This window comes from Eschrichtius robustus, chromosome 18 (assembly GCF_028021215.1).
Source record: "Eschrichtius robustus isolate mEscRob2 chromosome 18, mEscRob2.pri, whole genome shotgun sequence".
Classification (NCBI taxonomy): domain Eukaryota; kingdom Metazoa; phylum Chordata; class Mammalia; order Artiodactyla; family Eschrichtiidae; genus Eschrichtius; species Eschrichtius robustus.
Genome location: NC_090841.1, coordinates 21,546,659 through 21,568,974, shown reverse-complemented (window position 1 = coordinate 21,568,974; position 22,316 = coordinate 21,546,659). Strand labels below are relative to the sequence as shown.

Genomic DNA, 22,316 nt, shown 5'->3' with positions numbered 1-22,316 from the left:
TCTTACAGAAGCCAAAGAAGAACAGCATAATCAGGAAATTTATTTTGCAATAATACAAAAAACAAAAACAAAAAACAAAACCCTCAATGTTGATAAATGACCTTCTTTCAAAATATGACAGGCCGTAGAACTAGAAAAAGTGAAGGTGTTTTGATAATCTATACTGCATTGAATTGACATAAAAGTCAAAGGTGCTAAAAGAAATAAACAGGCTATTTACCATTATTATTAACAAGAAAAGAAAGACGAATTATAAAAATATTTTACAAAAGTAAATAAAACATTAGAAACTAAAATATACAATCAGGTGATTCAACTAGAAATGAAAATATCAGATAACAGCACTATGATATATGTTAGAAAACAATGTTAAATTCTAGACCTAGAATAATCTAGAGAGTACACTACTGTGGGAAGTGGGTAGGAACTGCCTAAGAGAAAGAAAAAGGAACTAAACCGTATCACACTTTATACACTAAATATTAGTTGAAATTTTGTTAGTAGTCAAAAGTTACTAGAATGAATGATGTCAACTAAAGAAGTAAAAGTTCCACTTGGTAAAGAACTGGTCTCTATAAAGTTCACAAATGCTCTTTAATGTGGTTTCAAAGTAAGGTCCTATCACTTAAAAGGAAATTAAATCATGGTAGTACAGAAGCAAAACTTAAAAAAAAAAATTACAATGTTTGGTCCAGTTAGATACTTCTTGTCAAGTCACACTTTGAAAAGGTCCAAAGAATATGGACATTTGACAAATTAACAGGTAATGAACCAAAAGGAAAATATGATATGATACAATACGGTAGTTGTAAATTGGAAAAATGTATATTCTTATTTTCTAATATACAATGTAATCATTAATTACGATTACAATCAATTTTTAGTGATTCAAAAAAAAGTAACTTTAAAGTAATTACAAATTTTTAAAAATTACAGAGTGTCACATAAGTGAACAAGAATTTGTGCAACATAAAATCACTTATGTATCAACTGTTCATCAAGTAAGGAACTATGAGGTCCACCCTCCATACTAGAATGAATATTGTAATATAATCTTTGATTTAACTTTTCTTGAGCTCATTCTCAGCCCAAATGTGAATTTATAAAGGAAAAGTTGGTAAATTCCACATGTACATTTGACTTACTGAACATAAATAAAAGCCAAGATAAGTGATAAGTGGAGCTGAGAAAGATCTAGAAAACGAAGAGCTTTGCTTAACTGAGAAAAACACTTTTTTTTATAATTTATAACTAAGATTCGATAAGAAGTAAACATGTAACAAAATGTATGGAAAAAGTTAGAACAAAAACAAATTTTTAAAGTCTCATTATCTGTTACTATAAAAACATACAGGTGTACATTGAAACCCTCATTCATTAATTCAATTTTAAAAACATTTATTAATAAACTTAAAAATGAATGTGTTCTAAAAGTTTCTTATTAGTTATTATTAGTTATCTACAACTTGGGAAACAGGCACACCATCCCACCACACTGCATCAAGACAAGTAACCCTAAGCTTACATTTTTCCTTCCACTATCAGTGCCCCCAAAATCTCTATCCCCAACATGCCCCTACTCCCAACACACCCTCCCTCCTCCAAAAAAAATCAACAGTAGTGTTTTCCACAATTGGGGCAACAAGCTATTTATTATTATACTTGAAACACTGGTCATGTATTATCTCTTTTCTTGTCTTTCTGAGGGCTCCGGGTATTATTAACTCTGTTTCTCTTCCCCACCTATAACCTGTTGCTTGGATCAGCACTCCTCTCCTCCTCTGACCTACTGCTGGAAAGCATGGTCTCACAGCTTCTCTCCCATCCTAGATCCCTAACATAAGCTTTGAAGACTTCAAAGGGTTTGGACTGCGACAGACAATCAAGTGAGGACTAATGATCCAATCTTATTCCTTTACTTGTATTCTTGACACTAAAAAAGTTCCTTCCAACAGAGACAAAGTAGCCTTTACAGGTGACATCAAGAACTACAAGATTCACCTACATAGTGATTATCCCAGGAGTCTTACTTCTGCTACTGTTGAGTCTTCCAACTTAGGGAAGAACAGCAATGAAGTAAAGACGTATTCTCCTCTTTTCTTAGAGAGTCCAACAGTGTCAGACCTTGGCCTAAAATGACACTGAGTTTCAGGACCAGGTCTAGGTTACAGGGAGGCCTAGACAGGAAAAAAAGAAGAAGAAAAAAAACCCTGAGGCCAAAAAAGAAAAAGCAGAAATTGAACTTTTCTAATTGACAGAAACAGGAATTCTTCTGATCATCTATCTAGGAACGTCTATCAGTAGTCAACAAATTATCTAAATATTATTATGAAACATTTATGATTTTTGCACAGATAAAATGCCTTACACTTGCAAATACAAAATATAATATTTTAAATCCCATTTATCTAAATATATACACATAACCTACAGTACACCAGAAAAACATTTGCTCATATATATTAATTTAAAACTATGTTACCATCTAATATGACGATTAGAATTTTCACTCTAAAAATTTGGGCCCAAAGAGAAAGATAAACCACAAAAGAATAAAATGTAGATTTGACTGAGAGGAGGACAACTTTTTCAATTAATATCTGAACAGGCTTCAATAAGAAGTAAATGCTTCAAAATATATGAGAAAAATTAGAAACAATAAGATAAAAATGTAAATATTAAAGTCTTCCCTATCTCAGAGACTTTGAAGGCTTTCCCTCAGTTTTCAATTTATTCTTTAGTTTTAAGTAACCATCACACTCCCACTCACATTATCATGTCTTTCCCAAACACGAGCATTAGCAAAGCCAGAGTGACAGTGTTTTGTAAAAGTCTGTTGAGTTATTCTCCTATTTCTCTTCTCCATTTGTAGAGTAAATAAATATCATAAGTTATAATACTTTTTCAACTGCAAAAGAAAATGAAGGGAATTCCCTGGCGGTCCAGCGGTTAGGACTCCGAGCTCTCACTGCCAAGGGCCCAGGTTCGATCCTCGGTCAGAGGAACTAAGATCCCACAAGCCGCGCGGCGTAAAGAAAATGAAAAACATGGGACACAAAGTTTAAATCTATTAAGACACAACAAAAAGTCTTAATAAATGGGAAATGTCCTCCTTCCCCTGGAAACTTACAAATATCACAATGTACTCATAGCTTCATGCTATAAATATGACTGAGAAGGGAGAAACACAGGGGCCTCTTTCTAAATTATTTCTGAATCTTGATTACTAAAATCTTGTCAATAAAACATATTAGTTCTAGTATTCTCACTGCAATCCACAATTACATCTTTTTGAGATCTCATTTTCCGGTAGCATAAATGAAAGCATAAAAGACTTTAATCTGGATAAGTAGCACCATCATATTAGGAAACTGTCAAATAACTAAGCAATTAAAGCTACATAATTACTGGTACTAACTGATAGGAGAATAAATATCCACTGGCATTCTAAAATTAAAAGTGCTATATTAAAAATAAGACCTCTTCATATTTATATTTCTTCGTTTTGAAAGAAAAACAGTTAAGTTTATTTGTTGCATAGTGTGAGCGATTTTTTTCTTAACACAATTTATTTTAAGAAAAAAAAGAACTTTCTTGAACAATCTTGCCGATTGCTCATATGTAGATAGACTAAAACAATTTCAAACTGAATTCAGAACAGAATCGTCAGAACTAAACTGACTACACAGGTATGAGGAAGGCAATATTATAGCATTGTGCAGAAAATACATTTTGTTAAAAAGACTATGCAGGGAGAATATCCCATGCTGGCAACTACTATAAAGCGAAGTAAACAGAACTGCAACATACAAACGACCAAAAAAAGAATAGAAGACACTTTATATATACCAACACCAGTTAACATTTCAACTGCTTCTAAATATCTGCTGAAAAAGCTCCAACTCAACTCTATATAAAAGCAGAGTGGGGTTTGGGGGAGGTAGGAAAGACTAAAATTTACTGAAAACCAATTCTATAAATAAATGTTAAACAACTGCTTTCTATATGTAAATGTCAGTGCATATTACAATACAAATTAACACCGATAACTTATTAAATGTTTGATAACTTGTACAGAAAGTAAAATAGCATCCGCCTGTGGGATTTTAGTTTTAATGTACAAATATGAAAATTAGATAAATTTGCATATCTTAAAACATGCAATTAATGTTCATTTCCAATCACCAATAGTTAGGAAGCGCGTAAGAGGCATGCACCTGATAAAACTAGATCCTCCCAGATTCCCACAGTTAAAGTCTTAGTTTCACAATACAACTATTTTTACAGACACAAATTGCTACATACCTGCGCCTACATTCTTAGTCTCTTTTTGAAACTGTCAGGTTATAATCGAAATATTTCATTAAATTCTAAATTATTCGAAAATCTAGAGATACGTCCACAAAACTGTCCAAAACATTGTCGTTTAGGTTCTAAAGTCAGTAATTTCAAACACTGCAGAACCAGACTCCGATAACCGGCACCACATACATACGCATGGATTGTACTGCATAAGCATTTGCACTTACTGCAACAGTATTTTTGGCAAAACTTTGAAAACTTGAGGTGTGAAGATTTTTCCAAACTTTTAAATTATTTCTTCAAAAAAAATCAAAAACCTGAAGAGGTTGCGTACGCCCATAATTTTCAAAGTAGTTCAAATTATCTGAAAACCTCGGAATATAACCGAATGGCTTGACACTACGCTCCACAAACACGATCCTACCGATATCATTCACGTGATATCGACTCTGAATAATTTTCCAGCCACATAAATTATTTTAAGCTATTTAGAAAGAGACAATGCCAAACATCAGAGCCTCTCCTTTCATTCCACCTTTCCGGGTTTCCGACAGCTGCCAAAAGTAACTACCTAGGGACTGTGAAGATAAAGTAGCACTCCTCAACTCCGAGGACCTGCGTCGTAATCACTGCCGGGAAATAACCAAGACCAAATATAACCAAAAGTAAGATACCTTTCCCTAACGGGTCTGGAATGTGTAAAGAGGGAGCTTCTCAATCTAAGACCATACTCCGGCACCCTTCCATCTCATACCAATGCGAATACCGCGCAAGAGTTCCCCGGCTCACATCAAATGGTAGTGACCCAGCAAAGCCTCCATTCTGAATCCACTTGCCCCCTTAGGTGAACTCGCCAGCATCAGAACCAGGGCAAGAAACCAGTCAGGAGCACAGGGATCTATTGCAGAGTTAAGGGTGGGATGCTCAAGGAGAGCTCAAAATTCCGGCGTGACCCAAGCAGGGATGGAGGACAAGCGGGGCCTCCCCATCCCGGGCCCACCCAACGCCTTTCCCCCGGTACCCACGCCAATTCACGGAGTTCAAACTTACCTCCTCGCCGAGCTCCTTTCGCAAGCGCAGTCCGGAGGTGGCACCGCCGCCGCCGCCGCTCCAAGGAGCGGGGGAGGCGACTCTCAGTCCCCGCGCCTGGCCCCGGGAAGACGACAGCGAGAAGGAGGTGCGCGCGCGGCTCCCGGGAACCGGTCCTCGGCTACCGGGGGACTCCGGGATGGCTAGGGAGCGGAACCCGCCCGCCGCTTCGCCAGGGTCAAGCGAGCCTGGGACGTATGAAAAAAAGGAACGAAGAGAGACTGGAGAGTAAGAAAAGACAAGGAAAACACTATCAGGCCGCTGGGAGGATCGCCTCAAAATGCCGCCGGAAGTCAAGAGTTTGCCCCGTTCCTCTGTAGACCGAGGCAGCTTCCGGCTGCCAGATTAGTCGTCAGCGCGCATGCACCGCCCCTTTGTGGACACGCCCCCTGGGCGTAACGTCGCCTCCTAGGCGTGCGGTCGAAATCGAAAAACCTGTGCCTAACGAGCGAGCCCTGGAGAAGAAACCGGGAACCCGGGAGAGACAAAATTCCCAATTAACAGTGAATTTAAGAGAAAGCGTTTTCTCCTTTTATTACATAATTTCTTACAATAGACAGCTGTTGTGAATATGCAAAAATGCCACGTTTGTTGTCGAAGATAACTGCATTCATTCGCTCAACGTTTTTACTGAGCAGCTGAACTGGAGTGACAGGCGGTATTTGTCCTGTTTTTCACACGCCTCTGCTTTCTCGGCCATCGCCTATTACAGTGGAGCAAACGGAATGCACGGGTGTGTTTTTAAAGGCGTTAGCAGAAACTTACTGTAAATTTGGAGCAGAAATCTTTAATGTACTTGTGACAGCCTTTCCTTTTCTTGTTCAGGATGCAATGCTCTGCGCGAAAGTAGTTATTACAATTGCTTGAGATGTCTAGTCAAATGTCGCGAATCAAAGAAAAAAATCGGTACCTAGCCTCTCAAAAAAAAAAAAAAAAAGGAAAAACAAATATGAACCCTTGTCTTGCCTTAATTTTAAGGTAGCATTTATTTTGTTCTTTGACAAAACCAAGGAATGGGAAAACCTTTTATGAAAACTGATAAAACTTAAAAAGAAACTGGTACAAAGATTTGGTTTGGTTGGAATCAGTAAATTAAAATAGGGGAACAGAGTGAAAAAATCAAGGGCATTAAACATTCCTGATGACATGCCAAGCTATTTTAGAGACAGCAGCGAAAGCTTCTGTACAAGTGGGTTTGATGTAACTCTCTGGCAGCAAGAATCCGTATCTGCCTGTATCTCGAAGTTCAATTGTAAATGAATATTTGATGCCCAAGTCATGGATCCAGTCATCTGAACCTCCAGGAGCTAGATCTACAAAAAGAAAAAAGAAATTACTTTTTGAAATACAGATGTTTCAAGTTAACTAACAAGATGGGATTTTTTTTCCTAAAAATGAAAATAGCTTTGCTTTTTTCTGATTATTAAATAATCTAAATTTGTGGAAGAAAATAGAGATTGAAGGAAAGCAGGTTAAGGAAGAAAATAAAAATTACCCATATAACCCTACCAAGGAGTGATGGTCACCATTTATATTCTAGTGCTTTCTTTTTCAGTGCATACTTTGACAATTTTTTTCCTACATAAATAAGATCATTCTATACAAGCTATTCAGGAACATTCCTAAACATAATCTATCCTGGTCAGCTTTATGTATTAATGAGTTCAAATCTACCTTATCATTTTTTTTTTCTTTAATTTTTGGCTGCATTGGGTCTTCGTTGCTGCGCATGGGCTTTCTCTAGTTGCAGTGCGCGGGCTTCTCATTGCGGTGGCTTCTCATGTTGTGGAGCATGGCTCTAGGCATGCGGGCTTCAGTAGTTGTGGCACATGGTCTCAGTAGTTGTGGCGTACGGGCTTAGTTGCTCCGTGGCATGTGGGATCTTCCCGGACCAGGGCTCGAACCCATGACCCCTGCATTGGCAGGTGGATTCTTGACCACTGCGCCACCAGGGAAGCCCTACCTTATCATTTTTAATGATCTCATAGCATTGCTCTGTAAAGCTGGATGTAAATAATTTTAATAATTATTTATTTGGAGAGCTTTACTTTTTTCTAATATAAACAACTTTACAATGAACATCCTTGTATATACATAATTGCTTCTTTGTTTCTTTAGAATGTTTTCTCCCAGAAACAGATTTGCTAGTCTAAGGGTATGTACTTTTCACAGTTGTGCTGCATGTTGCCAAATAGCCTTCAAAAGAACTGAACTAATTTATACCTACGTTAGCAGGGTATGAATATGCCCATGCTCCATTCCCATACCATCCATGTGAATTATACATTTCTGGCAATTTTGTGGGTGAAAAATAATATCAAATTGTCTTTATGTTTGATTATCAGTGAGTTGAACATTTTTTTGGTATATTTATTGACCATCTTTATATTTTTATCAATTGTCTTTGCTCATTTTTCTTCTTGATTCATTTTATAGATTACTTATAAAAGCAGCGGTAGTGTTATTAGCCCTGTGTAATATGTGGAGAATTGTTTTTTCTTATTTGGTAATTTAGCCTTCAACTTGGTTTATGGCAGTGTTTTTATATTAAAATATTTTATGTATCTGGAATTTATTTTGGAGAAAGACATGTTAGTAATCTAATTACAATTTTTTTCTAATTAACTCACCAGTTTTTCCAACCCTATTAATTGAACAATCTAACATTCTTAACTGTTTGGAATGCCTTCTTTATGAGATACCAGATCTTATATATTTGAGTGTCTTTCTGTACTCACTATTCCCTTCTATTGATGTCACTTCCAGGCTCAGTTCCTTTACAATGAACCTTCTCGTTTATCCATAATTGCTTCTTTGTGTCTTTATAATTAGTATAATTAAAAAAAAAAAGAACTGCAACTACGACAGGTTTATAATGTATTTTAATACTTGGTTGGAGCAAATTCTCTCTTATTAATCTTATTTTTCAGAATTTTACAAGCTCTTCTACCAAATGTATTCTTTCAAATGAAGTTCAAAGTCATTTAAGTGTTCATTGGGACTGCATTAAATATACAAACTAATTTAGAATGACTGGCACTTTTTTTTGTATTGCTTTTCCACTCAAAAACATAGTGGGCTTCTCCTTTTATTTGTCTTCATTTATGTACACCAGTAAAGTTGTCTAGGTTTTTCATAGAGATCATATGGATTTGTGTGCACACATATATACATTTAACAATGAATCTATATATGTATGTATGTATCTATATGTACACGTCTGCATGTGTATACATGTATATTGGGGGGGGCAGTAGTATCTTTTTTCCATTTTACTTTCTTCCTGATTGTTTTTGGTATATAAGTAAGTTATAGATTCGTATGTATTTAGTTCATAGTCAGCCACATTACTCAACTCTTTGTTACTAATATTTTTGTGTTTTCCAGGTAGACAATCATATAATATGCAAAGTGATCATTTTTCCTCCTTCCAATACCTATACTTGAATTAATGACAAAGGTGTTTACTGAAGCACTGTTTATACTGAAGTATTGAAAAATATCCATCAACAGTGGATTAGTTGTTATTCATTCAGCAAATATTTCTGATAGCTATTATTAATATTTGGCATTTATTCTTCCAGATATTTTTTTATACTTATGTACACGCGCGCACACACATACACACACACACACACAGATTTGTATTGAATGAATGCATGCCTGGAGATGGAATGATTTCGTCAAAACAGGAAGTTGTTCTAGAAGCGCCTCCAGCCCTGAGGCACTAGGGTCATGCTTTGGGGAACAATAGGAGACAGAGGATGGGAATCAAGAAAGCTCTGAATTAGGAAAGGAAGTTGTGACCCAGAGCAAGGACCTGGGTCGGCAAAGGCAGAGATAGACCAGTGACAGCAAGAGACAGAGATACCATGTGGACCAATCTGGGCTCAGTTTGTCCTGAGATAATTTGGGATGATTGAGGAAGAAGAGGAAGATTCTGGACTTTCTACTAATAGAGCCTTTGGTGCTCAAGTAATTTATTGAAAATAATATGGATGTGATTATTAATATGAATGTGTTTTTATCCCCCTGTAAATCATACCTGTTAAAGGAAACTCTGGGACTTGGAACATATTATCTCAAAGCCTTTTCACATGCCATTTCCTCTCCCTGGTTTTTTCCCACACCTTTGTTTGGCAGCCACTTACTGGGTAGGTCTCCCAGGCATGTCACCTACCAAGAAAGACCTTCCCAGGCCACCTGAGCTAAGTTGCCTCTCTCTCAGGCAGTCATTTTCAAACCTATACACTTATGTTGTTCACTTATCAATGGGATTACACTATATTTTACTATTTAATTGTTTACATCGGAGATTGGCCAACTTTTTCTGTAAAGGACCAGATAATTAATATCTTAGGCTTTGAGGGCCACATAGTCTATGTCAGAACTACTCAACTCCACTGTCCTGAAAGCTATATAGACAATATGCAAATGAATGAGTGTGGCTGTGTTTGAATAAAGCTTTATTTGTGGACACTGAAATTTGAATTTTATGTAATTTTCACATGTCACAAAATTTTATTCTTCTTTTGGTTTTCTTCAACCATTTAAGAAATGGAAAAACCATTCTTAGCTTACAGGCTATCCAAAACCAAGTAGTGGGCTGGATTTGGCCTATGGGTTATAGTTTGCTGATACCTTGTTACATGCTTATTTTCTGTTTCTCTTCCCCCATCTCCCCCTCCAGTTTCAAAAAGAGCAAAATTGTCTGTTATCCCACTGTGGATACAAAGGAGTCCCTCAATAAATATCTCCCAGCAGAAATTAATTTAAAATATTTGTTAAGAGCTTGCCACACACATGTTCCCATCAGTGTGATACAAACAAAGGACATTCAACTGTAGTGTGCCATGAGCTATACTCTTGGACACAGGTTGTCACTAAAAAGCATCTAATGTAAATGGTATTCCTAGATTTGTACAGTGTTCAACCTGCACAACCTTACATGGTGGCCCTGGGCATCTTAAACATTCTTTTGACCCTTTATGACTTTTTCTGCTTCACTCAACTAGTGTGATACTAATTCTATAATCCCTACTCTATAGCACTGAGCATAATTTCTTAAGTATCATTTTGGTTTCTTTTTAGTATATTTATGTATTAATATAGCCTTGTTCAGTACTGTCATAGCTATTATGCTTCCAATTCTAACTGTTATAATCCGATTGTTTTACATGGGACCATGTTTAAAGATTCCACTTGGAAAAATTAAATCCACCCAGAAAAACCAAACACAAATTTCTTTAGTACCTCACAGTCCCCTAAGATCTTAAGAAGAAATACTTACATAAACTTTCTGAACCACTGCCATGTGTATATCTCGTATTTTTATTAGTATTCTCAATAGCATGGACTGCTTCACTGGCCACTAGAGACTGAAATCAATAGGATATGGAATTTCAGTTAATGTACAGCTTTAAAACAAGACAGGTAGAAGTTTCTTAAAAATAAACAAAAACCCAATCATATATTTATTCAATCAAACTGTATATATGAAGAAATAGAGAGCAGAATGGTTGTTGCCAGGGGCTGGGGGTGGCGGAGGGAGGAGAATGTGGAGATGCTGGTCAAAGGATACAAACTTCCAGTTATAAGATGAATAAGTTCTGAGGATCGAAAATACAGCCTGGCGACTATAGTTAACAATACTGTATTATATACTTGAAAGTTGCTAAGAGAGTAGATCTTCAGTGTTCTCACCACGAAAGAAGAAACTAGTTATGTGAGGTGACGAACGTGTTAATTAACTTTATAGTGGTAATCATTTCACAATATATATGTGTATCAAATCGTCACATTGTACACCTTGTACTTACACAATGCTATAAGTCAATTATATCTCAACAGAGCCGGGGTGTGGGGAGAATTGTATATATGAAAAATCTGCATGTATCCAAGAGATAAATTGAGAAGAATAAATTAACTTTTAAAAATGTTTTTCTCTTTACGGAAATCACAGTTGGGTGGCTTTAGACACAGACTCTTCCAATATATTGACATTTTATTTAAGTTGAAGAAAAAAGAATTCTCATATGCCTTTTTTAGGAATTCATTTATTTTGTAAAACAAAGTATATGTAACCAAGTTATACTGTAAAACAAAGTATAACTATATTTCAAAGGCAAACAACTAGACAAAACTTTCACCAAACTTTAAACCCAGCTTCTCTAAACAATACACATATGTCAGCAATGTATGATTCCTTCCTCATCCTTCTCACAAACTCTATTTCCTTTTCGTGTAAAATGTCTAATACCTCCCAAAGACTCATCAAATAAAAAAGTTTATATCCCTGGTGTGCTGCAGGGTAGTAACTAAGTCCCCTGTTCCACTATTTTTGTTTCTAGCTTATGCACATCTTTTCTGAAATTGGCACTAGCATCATGGTATTCACTATCCCTCCCTTGAAGGACCTGAGGAATATCAGTGGATATGATGTTGTGCCATTCCTCTGCTCAAAACAAAAGTTTTAATGGAACCCCCTGATCTACAGAATAAAATGTAAATTTATTCTGACACTCAGACTAGGTGACCTCTTCTTCACAGGCTGACCTCATCTACTTTCTGAGGGATCAACTTCCTTTTTTTGCCCCTACATTCCCCTGAACATACTTCCTGTGGGGAGAACCTTGGCCTCAGCTTAGAAAGGTCTTCCCCTCCGGGTCCACTTACAGAAATCCTATCTTTCAGTATCTGGCTGAAATTGTGCCTGTTCCTTCACTTCACTGGCACTTTATCATTCCTTTTTCTTTACAGTATGTCACATCTTAATAGATTATAAGCCCTCAGGACAGGGACTTTATCTCTTCACTTATCTGTTTCCTTCTGAATGAATTAATGAGGCCACCCCTAGCTATCCCAGTCAGAAGTGAGTTGTACCATCTGTGCCACTTACTTAGTAGTTACTATACCTTAAGGGTACAGCTATCTGTAACAATTGCTAATGGCTGAGCTCCCTAAACATATCATATTCTCTTAAAGGGCAGGGTCCTACCTGATGCTTCTTTCAACGTCCATCAACACAGTATTTTACACATAATAACTCTCAACAAACACTTGTGATGATAGTGATCCAAAAATAATTCAAAATCACACTACATTTATTTCCAGATCATGATGAACATCCTCTCACTTCTTCAAAGATAACACCAATAAAGGAGCTTTCCTTAAAAGTTTTCCCTTGAGAGGAAAAAGGAATCATAAGTATCAAGGATGTTTCTGTTCTAAAGGAGTTATTCTTAGCAACTGCAAATAACTTTATATTTGTCATCAGGAATTGCTAGCCCCTAATGTGGCTATAGTTTATTCTGTTAAGAGAACCAGAGCAAAACAAGTCAATAAGAAACAAACCACTACATAAAGATCAGACCTTGGGCAAGAAGTGGACTGTTGCCATAGCACTTCCATTGTCTAGAGAGCATCTGGGATGAGGATTTGTCCAAACCTAGCCACAATCCATCAAGAACCCTTGCATCCTTTGCCATTAACCCAAGCATAGAATATTTGGGACCAAAAAGTGATGAGGGGATAACAGACTGTACGAGTCCTCTTTGAACTCACTGTATCATCCACTGCATTCCACAAAAGGAGGGAGGTCTTGCCTCAATGCTGAAATTGGAGTTGCTTTTAATAGGACCAAACCCCTGCAAGTTAGGAAGGTCAGTGTATAAACAATTCCCAATGCTAGTATCAAATCGATAAGTATTGTGCTAAGACTTGACCTGTGGTGGGCTGTTGTAGAAAGCTAGCACCTACAAACAGACCAATAATTCCAGAAAGTTTTGTCCTTGTCCTTGTTCATATGGCTTCATATGTAGATCAGGTCAAAGTAGACTGGTTCCCTCCTGACGTCCCAAGAGCTTGTCTGACATTTTCCTAGAGAGCCCCTCTGCTAGGCGGAAGTTCATGTCCTCAAAATAAGGCTCAGTTCTTTACAATCTCTCAATGAACCCTGACCTAGGGTGACTCTCAGAAATGTTAGATCAAGATATAAAGCATCTATCCCCCTTTGTCCTCTACAGAACATTTTTCCCCACAGTTTTTGATTCTTGAACTACGTATTATTTTACTTCTGAAATGCTAATGAGAAAATTAATTAAGCAGCACTTACTAGTTCCTCGTGGTCTTTGCTTTTGCTTCTGCTATAGGAATACGGAAACACTATCTTCTGGGAGTATGAATGCATGCTGACGTAAGCTTTAATGTGGTTGATATTTCTTCTCAAGAAATCCGCCACTGCCTTCACTTCTGGTTCCGACTCAGGGTAAAGTCCACAGTAGGTTTCCGAGCACGAGAAACTCGAGGCACCTTCCCCTGTAGTGAAATTGATGGAGTGGATTCATAAGTAGATACGCAACCTATTGTAATTTGTGATCTCCCTGACCATGTATTCTCCTAATATATAGGGTGTAACATTTTTCGATAAATGGATTCACTCGAGCTCTGTAAAGAACATATTTCTAATGTCCCCTAAATGTTGTTTATGTTTATTTTGAATTCAAATATTTACATGCCCTCATAGCAAGCCATCCAACAGTTGCTGCCTAAGGGCAGCCATCTTGCAGCCTCGAGAAAGTGGCTAAGAGAGTCTCAGAAATGCCAGCTCTGCCTCCAAACTTGTGGTTACAAGAGAAAAATAAACCCCATTTTCTTTCATCATTGTAAGTTTGGTTTTCCTGATATGTGTAGCTTAAAAATCACTAATTAATACAGCCCATAAAAGTCTCATTTGAGAACTCAGAATATGTAAGTCTGCATTCAGTGCTACTTCTAACTTGCTAAAGTGGTTTAGTAAGTAAAACGGAATGGTGATATTTGGTGCTAGACTAATATGTGTTCATTCCTTTGAGAAATTATACAAAACATCACTTCAGATGGTAGCCTGACTCCCATCACTTCTCTCCTCTGTAACTAATTCACAGTGGTAGAGCCCCAGGGAGCCACCTCTGACCCAGAAAGGTTCTTCCCTCCTGGAAACCGTTTATTAGCCCCAATTTGGGTCCCTCACTTGTCTTTTGCCATTCGGAATCCCTCCACTGATAACTTGAAATCAAGATGCAGATTCTAGTTTCAGTCAAGCTGCTCTCTTGAAAACAAAGAAGATAACAATAATAACATCACCAGCTGACATCCAAAGAACACAAGCTATCTGTCAGGAACTCTGCTAAGACTTACAGGCGATATCTCATTTAATCTTTACAGCAAACCTGTGAAGTAAATGCTCTTATTTTAGGAGACTCAAATTGGGCACCATTGGTGGTAACCATTCTTTACAGTAAGAGGCTATGTATCATATTGTTAATCACCCCATCACTTGATTTCAATCTTGTCTTTGCCATTTAATAGCTATATGGCTTGGGTAATTTTTTTTAACCTGTGAGTCAAAAGTTGATGTAATCCAAATTAGTCCTATATAGGAATGAATAACGGTAATGAAAGATGAGGCCTTAAACTGGACACTACTTTTAGACTTCCATTATAAGGACTGTTTGGAATCCCCATTCTATGTAATATCAACAGAACTGTTGTGGCCCAGCAGGAAATTTGAATACCCATATGATCTCTGGCTTCCCAAAGCAACCAAGCAAGACAAATTCTTTTCACTCAATGGGTATTTTACATTTTAAAAAAAACACTTGTGGCACAAGATGGGCATCTGGCACCGTCAACTCTTAACATGTTGGAAATTTTCGTTTCAAATATATTTCTGTTTTATTTTATTTTTTAAAATGCCAGTAAGGCACTGCTAATTGTTAAGACTCAACAGTAATTTTTAAAAGTTCTAGTCTTCTATTTTGGCATTTAAGCTGTTTATCACTCACTTGCATTTCAATCAATCTTCTAGAGTGGTTGAGGAAGAGTAGAATTATTGGGCATGCCCTAGGAGGCAAGTCAATCTTGATTTTTTTAAACCTATCTATACCTCAATTTCCTTATCTACTAAATGGGTAAATTATAAAATGCTTTTCCCAGTGCTGGCATATACTGAGTGTTTAGTAACTTGTTTATCAGCATTATCATCATCATCATCGTCACACGGATTGGGACACAGAGAAGGCCAGTGTGCATTGCAGAGATGAGATGGGGAGAGAAAGGAGCCATTGACCTCCCTATAGCGCTCCAGGCCCAGTTCTAGTCTGTTTCCGAGGTCTGCCTGCATCCCAGTCCTTCGGTTCCATGGGCTACTCCATGATCCTTACGATCCTTACAGAGCCTGCCTTCCTCTTTTTTTTTTTTTCCCTTCAGTACTTTTATTTTTTCATTTATTTATTTATTTTTGCCTTGTTTAAAAAAAATTTTTTTTATACAGCAGATTCTTATAAGTTATCTATTTTATACATAGAGCCTGCCTTTCTTACTTAAGCTTCCTCTATTTTCTTCCTTTTATTGCAACAGAAACAGCCTTAATGTTTGTCAAACATTCCCCCCGCCCCCAAGAAAATGCTGTGCTGAACACCCAAGGCCTTTCCAAGTATTTGTGTTAATTCTGAATCAATAATGTTATTGGACAAAACATTTTTGATAGTTTAGTTACGTTTGAATACTTTTAATTTATTTAACCCCATATGTACAGAGTTTATCATTTCAAATGTAAGCAATAAAAAAATTATTCATGAGATATTTTGTGTTGCTTTTTCATACTAAGTCTTTGAAGTCTGGTGTGTATTTTATACTCATTGCACACCTCAGTTCAGACAAGCCACATTTCAAGTGCTCAATGGCCACATGTGGGTAGTGGCTACTGTACTGGACAGTGTAGCCTCAGATTCTCATTTTGTGATTGTGATTCTAGAGATTTCAAACTTTTGGTCGAAAGAGCCATGCGGAGTCAGGAGACTTGTGTTTGAGATTCTGTTTTGCCATTAAACAGGCATGTTAATCTGGGCAAGCTACTTCATCTCTTTCAGCCTAAGTTCTTCATCTGTACCAAGAGGTGCTTGGTCTTCCAGGTCCCTTCACACTCAACCATTCTTTGATCTATAGGCAATGAGATCAAAAAAATATCTAGAGTAGGCACACTCATAGAGACAAAAAGTAGATTAGAAACTACCAGGGGCTCCTATGGGTGGTGAATAAGGTGATACTGCTCAATGGTTACAGAGTTTCTGTTTGAGATGATGAAAAGTTTTGGGAATGGATGGTAGGTAGTGATGGTTGCACAAGATTGTGAATGTACTTAATGCCATTGAACTGTACTTAAAAATGGTTAAAGTGGCAATTTTATGTTATATATGTTTTATGACAATTTTTTTAAAAATTGAAAGACCATATGGTCTCTAGGAAAAGAAATAAAAGATTTTTCCACCCCATGCCAGTTGCAAAAACTGTGTAGTTTAACTTAATATTTCAGAAAATGAGTGGAGCTGTTTTAGGAAGTTTGAGATCAGAGGTCCTCATAAATACCCCCTGTTATGGACTGAATTCTACCCAACCCCCCCCCCCCCCAATTCATATGTTGAAGCCCTAACCCACAATGTGCTATATTTGGAGATAGGGCCTTTAAGGAGGTTAATAAAGGTTTAATGAAGTCATAAAGGTAAGGCCATGATCCACTATGGCTCTTGTCCTTATAAGAAGAGACAGACACCAGGGATGCCTGCACACAGAGAAAAGGCCATGTGAGGACACAGCAAGAATGCGGCCGTCTGCAAGCCAATGAGAGAGGCCTCAGGAGAAACCCACCCTACTGATAAACTTGATCTTGGACTTACAGCCTCCAGAACTGCAGGAAATAAATGTCTCGTTTGAGCCTTACAGTCTGTGATATTGTTTTACGGCAGCCCTGGCAGACTAAGATACCCCTACACCTATTCCCATCTCCAGCACACACACACACACACACACACACACACACACACACACACACACACACACACACACACTCTTTTAATACAGAGGAAAGGTAAAATGAACATAAAATGAATAACTAGGCTTGATATATCGCTTCCTATTAATAAGTGAGGTGCTCTTTTAGATCCTTTACAAAGTATCTTAAAGGCACATTCTAGGTGTAGGGACAAGGAAAAGATTAGATTTAATTCTTTTTTCGCACTGTCTTACTCACATATTACTGAAGAGATGCTGGGGCACTTGGCAGAAAAAGAGTTCCTCACTGTTATTTTTTGTTTTCTGTGAAACTCTCTTTTATCCATATGCTTACCGCTTCTGTTTCTGCTTTTAACTCTTGTGATATGTAATAATACAAAACCAGGCCTAATCGGGACCTGAGATATTTCTTAATGGCAATAACAGGATACATCTTGAGTACATGGCTATTCAAATTAGGTAATGCTAGTTTTACCACGAAAAACATTAAGTAAAATAGAGCAGCAAAAGAGCTTGCGGATGAAAGAAGTTCCAAAAGGGAACTTACAACTGAAGAGTGATTGTCAGACGTAGAAGAATTTCAACAAATTTGGAGTTAGTCAGCCTGGCTTTATAGCCCAGCTCTGCCACTTCCTAGCTCTGTGCTCTTGAGCAAGGGACTTAACCTTTTAAAGTCTGGGTTTCTTCATCCATGATGCGTAGATAATGAAAGTCAGGGGATGGAATATATAAACTGCTCAGCACTTAGCAACTGTCAGCTCTATTTATTCAGAGGTCTTTTATATCAGCTGCCGTTTCTCTGGCTCCCTGCCCAATTATCACTGCTGTGGCAGTCTTTACACCTCCGTGGGCACTTTTATTGAACAATCTTAACAACGGAAGAAACCACTAAGTGATTCCCTTGAGCCTGAGGCAGGATCAACTGTTCTCTCCTCGGTTTACTTACCGTATCTGTAGCTCTCTTAAAACAACTAATTTCATGCACGTGTTCATTTGAATAGCTTTCAGAGACCCCTCGGTGTGTCAGGTACTGCACTAGGTAATGGATAGTGGTCCCTGCCCTCATGGGGTTTCTGACTTAGAGGAAGGAGGAAATGAAGAAAAAAAGTAAGTACTCTACCGAAAAGTTTTCATAGCTACTCTGGGATAATGATGAAATGTTCAAAATCATGAATTTTCACTTCTTTTTTTAAAAGGAAATACAGAAGATCATGTACCTAGGACTATGTAGAGTAAAGGAATGGGAGGAAGAAGATGTATCTGTGGTTTCAATAGCTGTGCTCCCTTGTCGTCACATGCTCCCACCTCCAAAAATATGGGTGATTCCAGCTCGTCATTAAGTTTAGTGTTGTTTTGTAGTTGTTTCTCAAATGCAGTAACTATGAAACATAGTGAGGGGGTGGTGAACTAACACCTACCTCCCTGAGAGCAGACAATATCCCCGAATGCCTAAATCAGTGTTCAACGAGGGTCTTAACTCATTGGAATCAAGGAACAAGGAGCTCCCACAGTGCTGGACACAAGTTTCTCTTTACGATATTCATGAAAGAAAGAACTTAAGAAAGTGAATAGTGAATACAAAACAAAATGTTCTGGGAATTCCCGGATGGGCCAGTGGTTAGGGCTCCACGCTTCCACTGCAGGGGGCATGGGTTCAATCCCTGGTTGGGGAACTAAGATCCCACAAGCCAAAGGGGAAAAAAACCCCACAAAATGTTTTGCAGCACTATAGAAGTCAATATTTTCCAAAGCAATTGAAAATAAGAGGTACCCACCCAACCCTAGCCTTTGATATCTTCATAATGAATGTTATTTGTTTATGAAAGTAGGAAATTTAGTGGTCACTTCCTTATGATTTTAGAGAAATAGAATTTTAGAATTTTGAAGCTAGAAGGGAGCTTAAAGAACTAGTCCAACTTCCTTCTTTTAAAGGTATGGATGTGGCAGGGAGGAACAGGGTAAGGGTGTTTTGCTGATTTGAGTCAAACTTCATAGCACTACGTTTAACCAAAAAGTTTCTTATTTAAATTATCTTCTGATTCAGATAGGCCTCCCCTCTAATCAGTTTGAATTAATGGGCTTTTAGGAATACCACCTTTTAAATGAAGAGACATTTGCTAGAAATAAAGCAAACAACCTACCACACCAGTGTTTGGAGTCAAAGTTCCTGTTCAGGTCTGTTCCGATGCAAGAATTGTTTTCATAAAAAGAACGGTTCTTTCTCCACATTCGATTCTAAATAAACAAAACACAGGTAACCAGGGCAGCCATGTTTGCAGTTCAGGAAAGACACGACTTTTAAAGCCTAAGTGGACAGTACTGTGTTTCTTTCCTTTAACCCCATCTCTTTATCCTGTCACTGTCTTCACAGTACTTCTTGCATAGCCCCTGTTCTATCCAGGTCTCAGCTGGGTTCACTCAAACTTGAATCAACTGAAATGGTGATATTTCATGAGCTTTGACCTATAAAAAAAAAAATTTCATTTGGTTTTGCTAGGCTGCTTACTGGCCTTCTTATTTGGCCTTGCTTCCTTTAATTTTATGCATTGTCATTTTAAGTTCCTTCTGCGAAAAGTAAAATAACTTGGTGTTTCAACTCAAATTAAAACTATGAGTCATGAGGTTTTTTTTTTAATTGAAATGTATTTGACATATAACATTGTATAAATTTAAGGTGTTCAGCATGTTGATTTGATACATTTACATATTGTAATATGATTGCCATTTTTGGGATAGCACCTCTATCATGTCACATAAATTATCATCTCTTTTTTGTGGTGGGAATAATTAAGATCAAGTCTTTTAGCAAGTTTGATGATTATAATACAAAATTGTTGAGTCATGAGTTTCAATGCTCTCTTTAGATTGAATTCAACACTCACTTAAAACCTATAGGAGGCAGAGCTGTGAAGACACCTCTAGCCTGATGGCTCCTTTGATTGTACCGATTCAACTCTGGTTTTTAAACGTAAAGCAAATACCCCATTGGGTTCTTGGGGTAATCTGGGAATTTGGTCATGTAAACAGTTGCACAGACTTTGTTTAAGTTCTGGGTTGGGGTGACATGGCACACTTTTCCCTATTCCACCAACACTTCTGCCAAGCCTCCCAGTCTGATTCCAACCCCAGCCCTGTGATTCTGGTAGCAACAGTTGTTCTGAGGAAATCAAGTTCTCATACTTCAGGGACTAATTGGCAGAGTTAAGATACAAAGGACAGTTGGGGAGTAAGAATATCTAAAAGGTGGCTGAATTCCACTGTGATTCCAGTGAAGGCATAAATTTAGTGTAATAGCAACCTACAAATGTGACCATTTATTGAACACCAATTTTGTGTTAGGTACTATACTAGGTATTTCTCATTTACTTAATTCAGGGTTTGCTCACTCCTACGGACCAACTTTTGCTCTCAGTATTCCTCTTCCCTGAGATGACTTTTTCATCAATCTCCTTCACTATTCCTATCTCTTCTGCTTAAATTACCCTCTACATAAAATAATTCCTGTATAATTCCTTATATATCTAATCACTGCCATTATTCTCATTCCCCTTAGTGTTTGTATGTGCTATTCAAGTAGGTTTTTCATATATGTTCAACTATGTTTTTATGTGCCCCTCATTAAATTAGAAAGGACTGTACTTCATATTGCTTGAGTGATTTTACATGAATCATGATGTTGATGGATTAGAAATAGTAATGGTTTCCAGTATAGATGAGACGGACCATGATATTCATACTTATGTTCATGATTGAGTTAAAGGGTACTAGGATTAAATTCGCATATTGGTTAGAATGCAATTCTGCTACCATGCACGTTCGGTTAGAATGCTGTTCTAATTCTTGCAATTCATGCTTTTACAATCAAAATACCATTCAAACGACTCCTAGCAAGAATGAATGGATGTAGGCACTGTGCATCAAGGTAGCTAACATCACAAAAAGAGATACAGCCAGACATTGTGCACCTCCTGTTGGGAGAACACACTATTACAATGAAGTAGTCTTGCCAAAAACGTCAAACCTGAATCTTATAAAGCTTCTAGAATCCAAATATCAAGTTTTAGAAAATACAGAGGACAAAGGAACATGGCAAAGCAATTAGCAAATCCAGACAACAGGAAGCTCTTTTCTTCAATGAAAAAATTGCAAGGAAATAGAGAAAAAGAGAGATGGAGAGAGAATCTACAGTTTAAAGTAAAAATAAAAGCTATAAACCAATCACAATATATTAGCCTTATTTGGATCCTGAACCAAAGAAATAAACTTTTTAAAAAGTTATGATACAATTAGAAATTTAAACACTGCTTGGAAATCTTAGGCTAGTAAATAATTATTGTTCATTTTTAGGTATAATTGTACCGTTATTTTTTTTAAGACCTCTTTTAGAGACGCATACTGAAATATTTATTGATGAAATTATATGGTATCTGAGATTTGCTTCAAAATAATATGGGTAAGATAGAAGGGAGTTGGGGATATAGATGAAAAAAGATTGGCTATGAGTTGATTGGCTGTGTGATGGGTACATAGGAGTTTACCATACAATTATTCCCACTCATATATGTTTGAACTTTTCTATAATGAATTAAAAATTTTTTTCATAATAAAACCATTACGCCAGGGTCCAGGATTCTATAAATAATTCAGCCTACGTATCCTGTATCCCCTGTTTCGTTTTCTTTACCTTCACCTACCTTTTTCCATGTGTAGTCATAACCATCCACGTTAACCACCGGCATAACATAGAAATCCATGTGCCTCAGAAGACTGGTAGGCAGATTTTCTTGCCCATGGAAACGAGTTACCTACAAATTAAACCAAGTATATCTGATGATATATCTTTTATGTCCTTCTAAACTTAGTCTGTATCTTCTTCTTTAACTGAGATATAATTGACATATAATCCTTGAACAACACAGGTTTGAACTGTGTGGGTCCACTTGTATGCAGATTTTTTTCAATAGTAAGTACTATAGTACTACATGATCTGCAGCTCATTGAATCCACAGATGCAGAACTGTGGATATGGAGGGCCGACTGTAAAGTTACGCCTGGAGTTTCAAGTGTAGGGAGGGTGGGCGCCCCTCACCCCTGCA

The 22,316-nt window shown here is 37.3% G+C and overlaps 2 protein-coding genes across 9 annotated transcripts in view; both read right to left on the bottom strand.

Annotated features, from left to right (window-relative positions):
• Window positions 1-5,700, bottom strand: part of ZC3H13 (zinc finger CCCH-type containing 13) — an 87,311-nt gene extending 81,611 nt beyond the window's left edge. For 6 of the 8 annotated variants that reach the window (XM_068526635.1, XM_068526639.1, XM_068526640.1 and 3 more), the window contains exon 1: window positions 5,353-5,700. The gene's annotated coding sequence lies outside the window, so the exon portion shown is untranslated. Of the gene's footprint in view, window positions 1-2,005; window positions 2,178-5,352 lie in introns of those variants that run through there. The other 2 variants (XM_068526636.1, XM_068526637.1) reach the window with 2 other exon arrangements.
• A 658-nt stretch (window positions 5,701-6,358) lies between these two features.
• CPB2 (carboxypeptidase B2) overlaps window positions 6,359-22,316 on the bottom strand; it is a 46,217-nt gene continuing 30,259 nt past the window's right edge. The window contains exons 7-11 of the mRNA XM_068526474.1: window positions 21,915-22,025; window positions 19,362-19,455; window positions 13,505-13,707; window positions 10,682-10,769; window positions 6,359-6,704 (exon numbers count right to left, since the gene is read on the bottom strand). Of these exons, the coding sequence (XP_068382575.1) occupies window positions 6,520-6,704; window positions 10,682-10,769; window positions 13,505-13,707; window positions 19,362-19,455; window positions 21,915-22,025 (681 nt within the window). The 3' untranslated portion in view covers window positions 6,359-6,519. The remainder of the gene's footprint in view (window positions 6,705-10,681; window positions 10,770-13,504; window positions 13,708-19,361; window positions 19,456-21,914; window positions 22,026-22,316) is intronic.